A 12,863-nucleotide genomic window follows, 5' to 3' on the forward strand; every position below is an offset into this window, starting at 1 on the left:
GTTCCGAAAACGAACATTACCCGTACAGGATAAAATACGCCCCGGGCGGGAATCGAACCCGCGGATTAGCGCTCACAAGGCAGACGCGCTACCAATCAAGCTAACTAGACTAGCGAAAAAAGCTGAGAGTGTTCACTGGCAAAAAATTTAATACGAGTATTGATTGCGCAAGTCAAGGGAATTTCCTGTGACTTGCTGTGAAGTAAATCCAGTACATCATATACATAATTCTTACGAAATAAAAACTTTACAAAATATTGAGATTTCCATCTTCCAAATAACCATAACGAGAACGAGTTTTGATTTCTGCGCATGCGCAGAATATTGTAATGGTTAGGTGAAGTGTAAAATCTCACTTATAATAACCATAGAAAAATGTGCGTCTTAAACTAGTCAGTAAAATAGAGATACAAGCTAAGTTAATTTTACTACAGTAAAACAAAGGATGTCTTTTCAAAGAGATGGGAATATCGTCAAATCAGAACTGACTTTCAATTGGATAACTGTTTTCCTATCTTAAAACAAAAGAACACATTTTCTTTGCCCTTCAGAGGAGTTGATAACACTTCGAATTTCTGATGGCTACAAAATACAACATTGAACATGATTTTTTCCATTTACTTTTCACTAATCAGAAAAAAGTCTAGATAAAATGATTTGTCATCATTTTTACTCACTTTTAACAGGATAAGTTAGTTGACACATCCATACTAAAATTGTGTATTCACACTTCCAAATTTCTGAAACACGATTTTGAGGACTTAGGTGAACTACAACTATTCACACTTCCAAATTTCTGAAACACGATTTTGAGGACTTAGGTGAACTACAACTATTCACACTTCCAAATTTCTGAAACACGATTTTGAGGACTTAGGTGAACTACAACTATTCACACTTCCAAATTTCTGAAACACGATTTTGAGGACTTAGGTGAACTACAACTATTCACACTTCCAAATTTCTGAAACACGATTTTGAGGACTTAGGTGAACTACAACTATTCACACTTCCAAATTTCTGAAACACGATTTTGAGGACTTAGGTGAACTACAACTATTCACACTTCCAAATTTCTGAAACACGATTTTGAGGACTTAGGTGAACTACAACCAAAAGGGATCAAGGGGAAACAAAATATTTTGATATGTATGAGGTACAACAGTAGTCAACAAACACAGTAAAACAAAAATTTAAATAAGTAGCAATTTCACCTTTCCTTTCTAATACAGCATATTAGAAGTCTTCCATGAAATAATATTTATATCTTTCAAAGTAATAAAATAAATTTTAATAAAGTCCACGAAAAAAATTTTCAAAAAAAATCTTCCTACTCCTTAATCAATAAAAAATAGGTATTCAAAGCCTTCCTGATCTTTAAAAAAATGTCTTAAATTTACACTTTCAAGTTGTGAAATCTCAATTCGTAAAAATACTCCACGTTAGAAAAATGTAAAAAAATAGGTAAGTACAACAAAAATAAATAAATATACATCAACTAATTTCAACTAGGTAGGATTAAGATTAAGAGGACTCTAGAGATTTAAAAGTCAAAATCAAATCATAAAGACAAATTAAGATTTAACACTTGTAAACAAAATTATATAAAAGAGGTGCTCTATTTAAGTGTTAGCATAATGGGACATCTTGTTCTAAGCTGACAGCCTAAATAAAGCATTTATACTGTCTTTAATGAGAGTTTAAACTTAAAGTTTAAAATAAGTTAAATGTCTTCCGACCGAACGCAAACTAAACCAATTAAAGCATAGAAAAACAATCACAAAATATTGAAGATCATTGATTGTCAATAAATAACCATACATTATGTACATGTTGCCTTATTAATGAGAGTTTCAATAGATAACATACTTTTACAGTAAGGCCCGCTGCAGATTAGAAGCGTAGTTGTGCCACTGTGTGGCAGGCCTAAAGTACATTTTGAAAGGCAAAGTTATTTAATCATCGAATGATTGAAACTCGCCTTACTTCTTTACTTTATTAACGACAAATAGAACGAGTCATATTCTAACTTTTTAGGTATAAATCCCTGATAAGGACGCTGAAAACCAGGCTAGAAACTGAACACTTCAAGGTTTAAAAGAACTCCTTTTAAACTTCACTAAAAATCGAAGAGGCCCTACGTCCTCTTTACAGAACAGAAGTCAAGTCAAAACAAATTAAGTAGGGAAAAGGATCACGCTTTCCAAAAAACGGACGTAAAACTATCTTAATACTTAAATTTTAAAAGGAATCATGGACATTTTTTTATACACAGGGATACTCTCTCACTCGACTAAATATAAATCTAATGGCCGGGTCCACAAAGTGAGCTTAAACTCCGTTTAAGTTTAACTTTTGGGGCAATCTCATTGGCTGAAAATTTTGAAATCAACCAATCAGATTGCTTAATCCAAGAGTTTAACATAAACGAAGTTTAAAGTCACTTTAATTAAGGACCCGGCCCAACTAAAGGGATAATAAATTATATTTACAAGTTACTCTACTGGTTTAAGGCATTGGTTTCTAGAGTACATTGGGTGCTTTATTGCTCATGCAAGTAAGGATAATAAATTATATTTACAAGTTACTCTACTGGTTTAAGGCATTGGTTTCTAGAGTACATTGGGTGCTTTATTGCTCATGCAAGTAAGTGATTTATTAAAGAGGCGTAAGGAAAAAGGGAAAGGTAAAGTTTTAACCAGAGACTTTCAAAGCATTGGACCAAGCAATTTCCAATATTTGAAGATCTTCCAAATAGTGCCTAATACAAAATAGTAACGGGAAGTCTCTTCTTACAAATTATATCTGATATTTGTTAAATTCAAATACGGACCGACATTGTAACAGGAGAGCTGTGTATTGCAAATCAACAGCTAACTGTTGTTGTTTGCAAATGCGGAAAATTTTCGCGCGCTTCGCGGCAAGTTCGATCAGGTATTTGGTACAATTTTCATATTAACCCGTTAGGTAACAAGATACCTATAGTAATAACACGTGCATTTCCTTTCAGCAGAGATCGCAAGCTTTAACCCCTTCCCGTCTCCTCGAAGATGAAAAATAGGGTATCAGGTAAACCCGACAGACGGACCTTTTCAGCCGCGCCTGTCAGGTCTACCTGGTAGCGAATGGCGGGCCTAACGAATCATTTTCTACTTACTACCATTTGACCCCTAGTTCCAGGAACACTACTTAGTGCGCGCTCACACGCTGAACCGACTGGCGGAGATGGCCTGCACATTTTCGTTCTCCAACAGCACAGACCGTGTCACGCTATCACGCCGTGACGTCACAGACCACGCCGAAGACTCAAGTGAAGACGTCAGTTCCTCTACGGACGCTAGCGGTGCGCGCAGGGCCTTCAACAGACGCGCACTGAGTGGGGGGTGCGATACTTCCGCGTCTAACGGGACAAAGGGATGCGAGGGATCGGAAATTTTCCGATTGGGATCGGTCGTTCTCGGATGGTGGCGCTGTTCGTACAGATGACGAGGGGAGAGAGCTGGCTTCTCATTGGTTGGATTCGGGAGAGGGGAAAGAGCCTTCTCATTTGGATTCGGAAGAGGGGAAAGAGCTGGCTTGTGATTGGTGGGATTCAGGCGAGGAGGGGAAAGAGGAGTGGCGTCTCGGTGAGGGCTGAGAGCCATGGAGGGAACGGTATCACCGCGCGAGGTGAGATGGCGACTGAAAATAGACCAGGGGAACAAGGTTAGAAAGAAAGTGTACACGAAACCCTTCTCTTGGAGTATTCAAACCAGATTATCAGTGGGTTAAGAAAAAAGCTGTTTTTTAAGAGGTTTGATAGATGGAACTGTACTGCTAAGGTCTTATCGTCCCAAAATCGAAGAGAGAAGGTATGCAGGATAAGAGAGAGTCAGCCGTTCCGAAAACGAACATTATCCGTACAGGATAAAATACGCCCCGGGCGGGAATCGAACCCGCGGATTAGCGCTTACAAGGCAGACGCGCTACCAATCAAGCTAACTAGACTGGCGAAAAAAGCTGAGAGTGTTCACTGGCAAAAAATTTAATACGAGTATTGATTGCGCAAGTCAAGGGAATTTCCTGTGACTTGCTGTGTGTTTACATAGCCAACAGAAAACACAAGGCATGAAAGCCTAATAAAAGGCTTTAGCAGTCAAAGGACCATATACCTAGTACCTAGTTTATTGTTGTTTTTCGAAAAAATACTTATATGTTTCCAGTTTCAACTCAATACTCACAATAAAGAGGTAGAGATGACCCAATTCAAGCTTCTTCCGGATTGGACAGGGGACGTAATCCAGTAGGCAAAAAATTTCCTGTAGGTGTTAAGTAAACATGGTAATTATGCAGAAGTCATGTCCGTGGAAAAGAAAAGCTCCTTTTTTTGTATTCAATCTAACCCTATAATAACACAAATCACTGCTCTAATTGTGAAAACTCCTTCTTGCGTTTAACCTAACCCTATAATAACACTGGTCACTGTAACCCCACTATATTTCAAGCAAATGACAGTGGTATCCAACCTATACATAGGTAATAATTTCCTCTTTTTATGATCTCTTATTTTCCTTCTAAATTTGACAGTTGATGGTGTGCTTTCATGCCATGCATAAGAGCACAAGTGATTTTGTGTTGACTGAGAACCTAAATGGGAAGTATTTTTTGTGAATTTATTTGTGTTAAAACATAGCCTTTTCACAATGACTCTGACAGTGGTATCCAACCTATACATAAGTAATAATTTTCTCTTTTTTATGATCTCTTATTTTCCTACTAAATTTGTGACAGTTGATGATGTACTTTCATGCCATGCATAAGAGCATAAGTGATTTTGTGTTGACTGAGAACCTAAATGGGAAGTATTTTTTGTGAATTTATTTGTGTTAAAACATAGCCTTTTCACAATGACTCGGCCTACTATAGTCCAAAGATATTGGACTATATAAAACAAAAATATATGTATTACTATCACCATGATTATCCCAGAACCAGATTGGAAAACTGCAGGAGATGACCCACCGAGTTGGGATTGAATGATTTTCTTCAAATGGCAGAGGAAAATGGCAGGATAGAATAGAATATACCTTGCCAGCATTAGACTGAAAAGCCCCTTTCCTCCTAAACAAGGTCTAACTTATGTGTATACCTATTTGATTGGTAAATAAATCACATGTAACATTTTTAAAGAAAAACAATACCTTAGGGGATATTAGAAAGCCAGCGTTCCGAGAACGAACCAAATGTTGGAAACCACTGCTTTATCCGCATCACTAGCAGGTAGCAGGTAAACTCAACCTAATAAGCCTTGATATGGGAGCTCCTCATATGTTCAGCCTATAATTAACTTAGCACTCGGCAAGGAAGCCCTACAACTTTGCAAATTTTCTTCAAATGGCAGAGGAAAATGGCAGGATAGAATAGAATATACCTTGCCAGCATAAGACTGAAAAGTCCCTTTCCTCCTAAACAAGGTCTAACTTATGTGTATACCTATTTGATTGGTAAATAAATCACATGTAACATTTTTAAAGAAAAACCATACCTAAGAGGATATTAGAAAGCCAGCGTTCCGAGAACGAACCTTATCTAGGATAGTATGCGCAACCAAATGTTGGAAACCACTGCTTTATCCGCATCACTAGCAGGTAGTAGGTAAAGTCTAAAGCAACCTAATAAGCCTTGATATGGGAGCTCCTCATATGTTCAGCCTATAATTAACTTAGCACTCGGCAAGGAAGCCCTACAACTTTGCACACTATCCTGTACCTAAAAATAAAAGCACGAGATGTATCGCTCTCGTACCCTTTTGTTAATGTGGGGACTTGGAACGGAAACTACTAACAACGCAAAAGGGACGATGGAAAATATGTCAATGCTAAATTGAAATTTTGTAATGGTAAAGCTAGGAACATCGGAAGGGAAAAGGCGAAGAAAAAGAAAAGTGGGGGCATCGGCTTGTCACTGTGGACCTGATTGGACCTTTTGTGACCGCTCAGTTGTCAATCTAAGAGGTTTGACAAGAACTCTGCTGAACTTTTCCGGATTGCCACCAACAAGATACTCATTGCTATAGCGATCGCCAACATCCGGAACCCAAAACGGAAAGGACACCCCAACAAGAAGGAAGAAGAAGAAGATTGAGACCCCCCCCTGATGTAGATATTAAAACCATTTCCTACTTGGTTAGTATAAAAGATAAAATGGGAATAACTAGTTTTAATCACCTTCCACAAATAGAATGAGACCAATGGCAATAGATACAAAGCCCAAGGCTAGTAATGTCCATTGTACACAGCGAGGATTGTTCACTCGGTTAACTGTTTGTGCGAGATAACTCCTTGGCTGAGATGACCATTCATTCTGTTGTTCGTAGCTCACTGTTGTTGGCTGGTACACTGGGCCTGAAGTTGGCATTTTGAATATTTTTCCCAACAAAAAATTAATCTGAAAAAAAAAGGAAATTTTAAACTATTTATTAGAAATCAAATACCTACTGTCCATGCATTTAGGAAGATGAAAGGTGAAATGATGTCCCTGTTACCTTATCAAAAACGACATACCTAGAGGTCATAATAATTACTGAACTGCTTAAACATGTTTCAATATGGCTAGAATGTATTACAATTGTTTTGAGGCTTTATGAACAATATTTTTTAAACCTATCATTCAATGTAAGAGACTAAAAAGAAAATATTTTCTAACCATGATAGGTGTCCCAGAGGGAAAGTGTTTGGCCCTAGATAGTACAATTTGAACAACAATTCATATGTTACAAGAACAATGTCAGACTAGTTATTTTGACACTGATTAGGTACTCACATTTAAATTCTTGGACAGTTTTAATTATTTACACAAATAAATACATAGTTTAAAATAAGCAAGCAATGATCTTTAATACTAATACAGAGATTGACAACTAGCACAATTAAGTGAATCCAATATGTTTAACCTAGGTATTGTAATGCAGCATGTTCTTATTTGGGACCACCTGTTTCTTGATTAAATCAGTGAAATATGGTCCCCAATTAAATTTAAACACCTAGCACTATTTGTCAAACACTTGAATTGATTCAAACACACAAGTGAGAGGATGTCACTTTATCCGTTAATCTAAAATAAAGGAAGTGTCGTTACCTGGTTTGATTTCTTAATGAGGAACAGAGTTAGACTACCATAAAAACTGTATACAAATGAGTCATCCACTCCACATAAGGTAATCTTTCAAGAGTGGATAATGCATAACCAAATACCAAATTTAATGTAACTATTTCATAATCTTGAATCTTGTTCGTGTTTCCAGTGGAAGGGGTTCTCTCCTACAAGCTAGATGAGTATAGGGGCCTCTAGAACTAAGAAGTTCGAAGTTCGTTTATTCAAGCGTTAGGTTCTAGGGAGATAAAGGGGATTTAGCGATACTTACCGACACTCAAGGGAGTCAGAAATACCCTCTAGGGCTCTAGGACAGTCTAGGAAGTAATTTTTCAAGGCAAATTGATTTTATTCATCAATAAGTTTGACATTTAAAGAATTTTTCTTTTTCGTTCTAGTTTTTTTCTTCCTTCTCAAATTCGTCTCTGTGAAGTTAGCAAATCGCAAGGAGGTGAATATCAAGTGGACTCCGTGGAGGATCGTACGGTTAAAAAAGTGAAGCCAAAAATCATTTCAGAAATCACTTTCCCCGTGTTCCTTCAAGACTTATAACGAGTTATAATGGTAAATATTTCAATTTTCAGCTTTTATGGTCATAAAATAATAAAAATATCGTTGTTTTTCTGGTGTTTAATAGCAAAAAAGTGCGCTTGAGCTTTGATTGAAAGCTGTGCAATCAAGGGTTAATATTTGTTAACGGAGGAGAGGTTTGCTATCTTCACAACGTTCAAAAGTAGGGGAACTTTTAAAAAAGAAAAACAACAGAAGCACATGGGTATCTCTGTTATCTGATAATACTGATAAATCAGAAATATATTTATCAGATTATCTCTTGTCTCTATCAAAGCTATCGCCTGAGAAGTGAGAAGTCTTATCTCAAGATTCTTATGGGACTGTGAAATCTACAACCTTGGAATCCTGTTTGAATCTATTTGCTACCATTATTCTCTCGCACCTAAACTCCTCATTCAGAAAAGTTTGACAAAACTGTGGTAAGGATGATTTTATTAATTTTACTAGTAGTTCAGTGATCTGTAGAAGTCACTGAGAAAAAACCTCCAAGACCTCTATAGGCCCAACCAGCTGCAAAATCCAGTAGGACAGTTATTTCCAGGACGGCCCAATTTATTTTTTGGCAGAGGGGATGAGGGAGGATAGTACGCACTTTGTAAATGCAGAATCCCATTCCTGTCTCCAGGAATGCGCTTTTTACTTTCCTTATCCTACAGCAGTGACTTCCAACTAGCAGCCCGTGGACCACATGTGGCCCGCCAGACCATTTTTGTGGCCCTCGAAGCTTTTAGGATGGGCCCTTTCGGGCTTGATTTTTGTTGTGTTTACTGTGGGGTGGACCCCGAAAATGGAGCATCCACCCCCCATCCCCTCAAAATCCTGGATATGTGCCCGCTCCCCTGTGTATGTAGCCCGCGAAGTACCTGCCAATGTAGCATGTGGCCCGCACACTTTGAAGTTCGAAATCCCTGTCCTATAGGAAGAAAAGTAATGTATTTCGATGGCCACTTTTCGTAATTAATTGTTACTCCGTTTTTTTTTTTACTTTTTTTTCGTAGCAATTGAACAACTGCTACAGTAAACTGTGTCTTAACATGCCAATCATCTAGTATGTCCCTCTTCTGATGGGCGAGAGACAATGCTTCCCATTTAGGTGCTAGGCCCCGTTGAAGTTTTTTTCCCCCCAAGAGGTTTGACAGAGGGAATTGTAACAACGGAGGTCTTATCGTCCCGAAATCGAAGAGGGGAGGAGGACAGGAGAGGATAGAAACAGCCGTTCCGAGAACGAACCTTTTATGTGTTTAGGGTAAAGTTCGCCCCGGGTGTGAATAGAACCTGCAACCTAGCGCTTACCAGGCAGGCACGCCACCCTCCAACCTGACTAGGCTGGCTGTGTTGAAGGTACCAGCCTTCCAGTTGTCCCCGATTTCATGTCATTAATTTTCATTCATATTAAAAAGAGGGAAAATGTGGGATGAGGAATTTTCCTAATCTAAAAACAAAACCAAGAGGGCAATGACCTTTGCGTGTCTGAAGACTTTCTATTTCACCCCTATTTGATTGGCCTTTTCACCACTACTGACGAAAGACGAAGGTATAGGCTACTTGTAGTTTCCGAAAATTCAATTGATTCTTTGTGATTATTGTTCAAACGGACTGGAAAATGCCTTATATCGACCCTTCATCCTTGAAAAGGCTTTATCTTGACGCTCTTCATCAACCTCAGTCCCCAATAGATTCTTCAAAACTGAGTCCATCCGCAGAGTGGGCTTTTTATCTTTTAGGGCTGTTTGCCCCTACACCTAAGGCTCAGAGTGGGCTTTTTATCTTTTAGGGCTCTTTGCCCCTACACCTAAGGCTCAGAGTGGGCTTTTTATCTTTTGGGGCTGTTTGCCCCTACACCTAAGGCTCAGAGTGGGATTTTGTATGTGTAAAAAAAATGTTCAGAGGGGTACCTCCATAAATGTTGCAATTTCTAATCCTAGAGTCCTAGAGATCTCCAAGTGGTGGTCTAATTAACATGACGTGTCCAGGCTAGAGGCTAGAGGTACCCATTCTATTAATTAAAATATCAGGGGCGCCCACATATTTTTACCAGTTATGTGTTCCTACTGAACCCATTATTTTAATCAGGTGCAGTCTTTTAGGTCACTGTCATGCTTTGTATTACATGAGCACTAGGGGGAACTCAAAAGAAGTTGGTCGTCCGTTTAAGGCTGGGACTTTCCAGTAGCGATAAAGATAGACTGGGTTTAATCCTGTACCAAGCAGACCAAGCTAGGTATAAAGTAGAACTTTATCCTGGATTGAGAACATGTGTGTTCTAGAATCTCCATTTTCCATATAATTTTCAATTCAAAAACCATGTAAAAATGACTTTTTCAAGGTACATATTTGATAAAGGAAACTGCAACCGCCAAAGTCTTATCGTCCCGAAACCGAAAAGAGAAGGAAGACAGGATAGGAGAAAGCCAGCCTTTCCGAGCACGAACCTTATCTCCCGTGCGGGAATTGAACCCGCGACCTACCGCTTACAAGACAAGGACGCTACTTTCCAAGCTAACTAGGCAGACGGAGGTTGTTGAGTCATCCAGTATTTTAGAAAGGTCAGGCGAGGTCTTTAGGATAATGGTTGGGATTCTAGATTACTACTTCCTTCACTAATAATTATCATTCCTCGGACAGGATATAAGAATGATGTCCCAAGATCTTCGCTGTAGATAATAATCGTACGTCAATATGACGATTAAAACTCACATGGGCAGCATTTTGTTAATGTAAATTAGGATTGTTAGATGCTGACATATTGACACAAGTTCAATGCTAAGAATTAATCTGCCAGCCTAGTTAGCTTGGAGGGTAGTGCGTCTGTCTTGTAAAAGCTAGGTCGCGGGTTCGATTCCCGTCCTGGGCGGATTTTATCCTGAACAGATAGGTTTCGTTCTCGGAACGGCTGGCTTTCTACTATCCTATTCGATTCTCTCTTCGATTTCGGGACGCACCTTTTTTTTAATCATAAATTGGGCCGATCTTCCCATTTTGTCCGTAGAATGAACTTGTGATGCAAAAAAAAAGCTTCACCACCTATACCTACAGTCCACTTCAACTGGGAAGTCCGATGACCTTTGGGTGCGCACTCGTCAAAAAATAGCTCGTTGATTAACAAGTAAGCATGTGAATAGTTGATCCCATGGGATTTTTCACGCCGAATCGAATGGTGAAACTTTTAGAACTGTCCGACTTACAGTTGAGAAGTTGCGGTTCCCCTCAGTGCGCTTCCATCGGACTTCCCAGTTGACGTGGACTGTAAGGGGCAAACAGCCCCAAAGGATGGGTTAAGCTTATACGAATCTATGAATTGTACCTACTTGCTTATTTCTATTGGGTATCCATCCCTTATTCTAACTTCCTATCTTACTACCAATGTATATCTGAAGAAACAAGAAATCGATGCCAATACAGACAAAAGGGAGAGACATTAGAAGAAAGCTTGAATTTTTCATAGCATGTCAAACCAATATAGCACTTGATATAATGAATAGTGTATTGCTGTAGTGGGTGGATATTTTATGCATTGTGTCCCAAAAGTTTTTGCAAACCCATCATGCAAGGACACATAAGGAGGAAAATATTATGAAGTAGAACAACAGAACTATCAAAAAACAACAACAAACATGCATTAAAACTATTAAAAGCATTGACCTCTCCCACCCAGTTTATGTACCTACTCTGTAACTTCATGTTGAACTGAATATTGGTTCTTGCGCAGGCGTAAATACTTATAAAATGTCCAAAATTTGACCAACATGAAGTTGACATGGAGTCATCTTCTAAGAGCTTCTAGGTTCGACTCAAAGTTGTGACTTTCGTTAGAAATGAATAGCTCATCCCTAAAGGGGATTTAGTTAAACCTACCTCGGTGGTGTAGTGGTCAAGGCGCTCGCCTGGTAAACAGGAGGGCGTGGGTTCAATCCCAGCCGAGGTAATCATCAAGGAAATCTCATTTCCAAGCAGCAAAAAGAAATCAGAAGATATACAACAAGAAACAGTACAAAGTAAAACCATTCCTATTGTACAAAGAAAATTCCATTGTATACATACGCAATCACACACTCTCGAGTGCAGAGAAAGATATCGTAGCATCCTTGTGTCCACGTTGGATTGGTCCATATGAAATTAGAGATGTCCATCCATCCGGGGTGTACAAATGTCAAGCTATTGAAGATGCAAGAGATGTCAGGAAAGTATCTCATGGTGATATACAACTTATTCGCACACCACATTCCACACAAGATACACTAGACTTAGATTCAAACATAAGCGACATGAGTACAGACTATCAACAATCTCTTGATACACCCAGTACACACTCAGATTCTCAAGACATGCATTCTACATACATTAGGGAGACAACATCCTATCCTCAGCCTAATCCTTTGTCTTGCAACGAACCGCAGTCCCAGCGTATTCGTCGCCCAAATCCTAGATATGTAGGACCAGATTGGGATGTTTAGGTTTCATCTTTGTTTTGATATAGGTACTGTGTGTACTAAAAATTCCAATTTATTCTTTAATTATCTTGCAAAATAATCTAACCTTTTTGATTATCAAGATTAACCCTTGTTGTTTATCCAGACCAAATTTATGTTGAATATCAAGATTAACCCTTAGTTCACACTTGTTAACATTAACCCTTCTCCGCACCTAGATATTAACCTCATCTTTGTTGCCCAAATTTGTCCTATTTGATGACCGCCACTTGTCGTATCGTACCTCTACTTTTTTTTCATCAACAAGTTCCAAATTTCTAACAACAGTCCCTCGCCTTTTTCATCGTTAATCAACAGCCCCTTTTCTTCTTTGGATTTTCCTCTTTGTACATTTTTCACGCAGAATCCACTCCTTTTTTACCTCCAAGAACCCCGTTTTAAGGAACAGGCCCCACTCTTCGGCTAACTTCGTCAAAATTCGTTTTTTCCTACAGCGCAATTTTTGCCCGGCTTTTTTTTGTCTTTGATCGCCATTCGCGATTATCGATTGAAAATTTAGATCTGCTGCTGCTTTTTCTAAGATTTTTTTCCCTTTTTTAATAATTAAAGTTCTTTTTAGCCATGGCAGGCTAAATCATTAGCCAGCCCTGTGTGGGCTGTAGTTGGAGTGATGCGGTGAATGTGAGCAATAAGTAATTAAATCCCCGGAGAAGAAGTTCCTCAAGCCTA

The 12,863-nt window shown here is 38.7% G+C and overlaps 1 protein-coding gene and 2 long non-coding RNA genes across 3 annotated transcripts; 1 reads left to right on the forward strand and 2 right to left on the reverse strand.

The window, feature by feature from the left end:
- The first annotated feature begins 203 nt into the window (after positions 1-203).
- Positions 204-2,380, forward strand: LOC113472171. The gene is made up of 2 exons (XR_003394600.1): positions 204-765; positions 1,102-2,380. It is a non-coding gene; the product is annotated as an uncharacterized LOC113472171 (long non-coding RNA).
- Positions 2,381-2,592: 212 nt separating this feature from the next.
- Positions 2,593-4,271, reverse strand: LOC103520838. The gene is made up of 2 exons (XM_008485934.3): positions 4,221-4,271; positions 2,593-3,681 (listed from the first exon to the last, which is right to left on the reverse strand). Exon 2 carries the CDS (start codon positions 3,642-3,644, stop codon positions 3,201-3,203), a length of 444 nt encoding a protein of 147 aa, XP_008484156.1. The 5' UTR covers positions 3,645-3,681; positions 4,221-4,271; the 3' UTR covers positions 2,593-3,200.
- Positions 4,272-6,377: 2,106 nt separating this feature from the next.
- Positions 6,378-7,541, reverse strand: LOC113472170. The gene is made up of 2 exons (XR_003394599.1): positions 7,403-7,541; positions 6,378-6,426 (listed from the first exon to the last, which is right to left on the reverse strand). It is a non-coding gene; the product is annotated as an uncharacterized LOC113472170 (long non-coding RNA).
- Positions 7,542-12,863: the final 5,322 nt, after the last annotated feature.

Source organism: Diaphorina citri, unplaced genomic scaffold, assembly GCF_000475195.1.
Source record: "Diaphorina citri unplaced genomic scaffold, Diaci psyllid genome assembly version 1.1 scaffold4156, whole genome shotgun sequence".
Taxonomy (NCBI): Eukaryota; Metazoa; Arthropoda; class Insecta; order Hemiptera; family Psyllidae; genus Diaphorina; species Diaphorina citri.

Coding starts and splice junctions, on each gene's coding strand:
- LOC103520838 (XM_008485934.3), bottom strand. CDS start 3,644: ATGGCTCTCAGCCCTCACCGAGACGCCACTCCTCTTTCCCCTCCTCGC.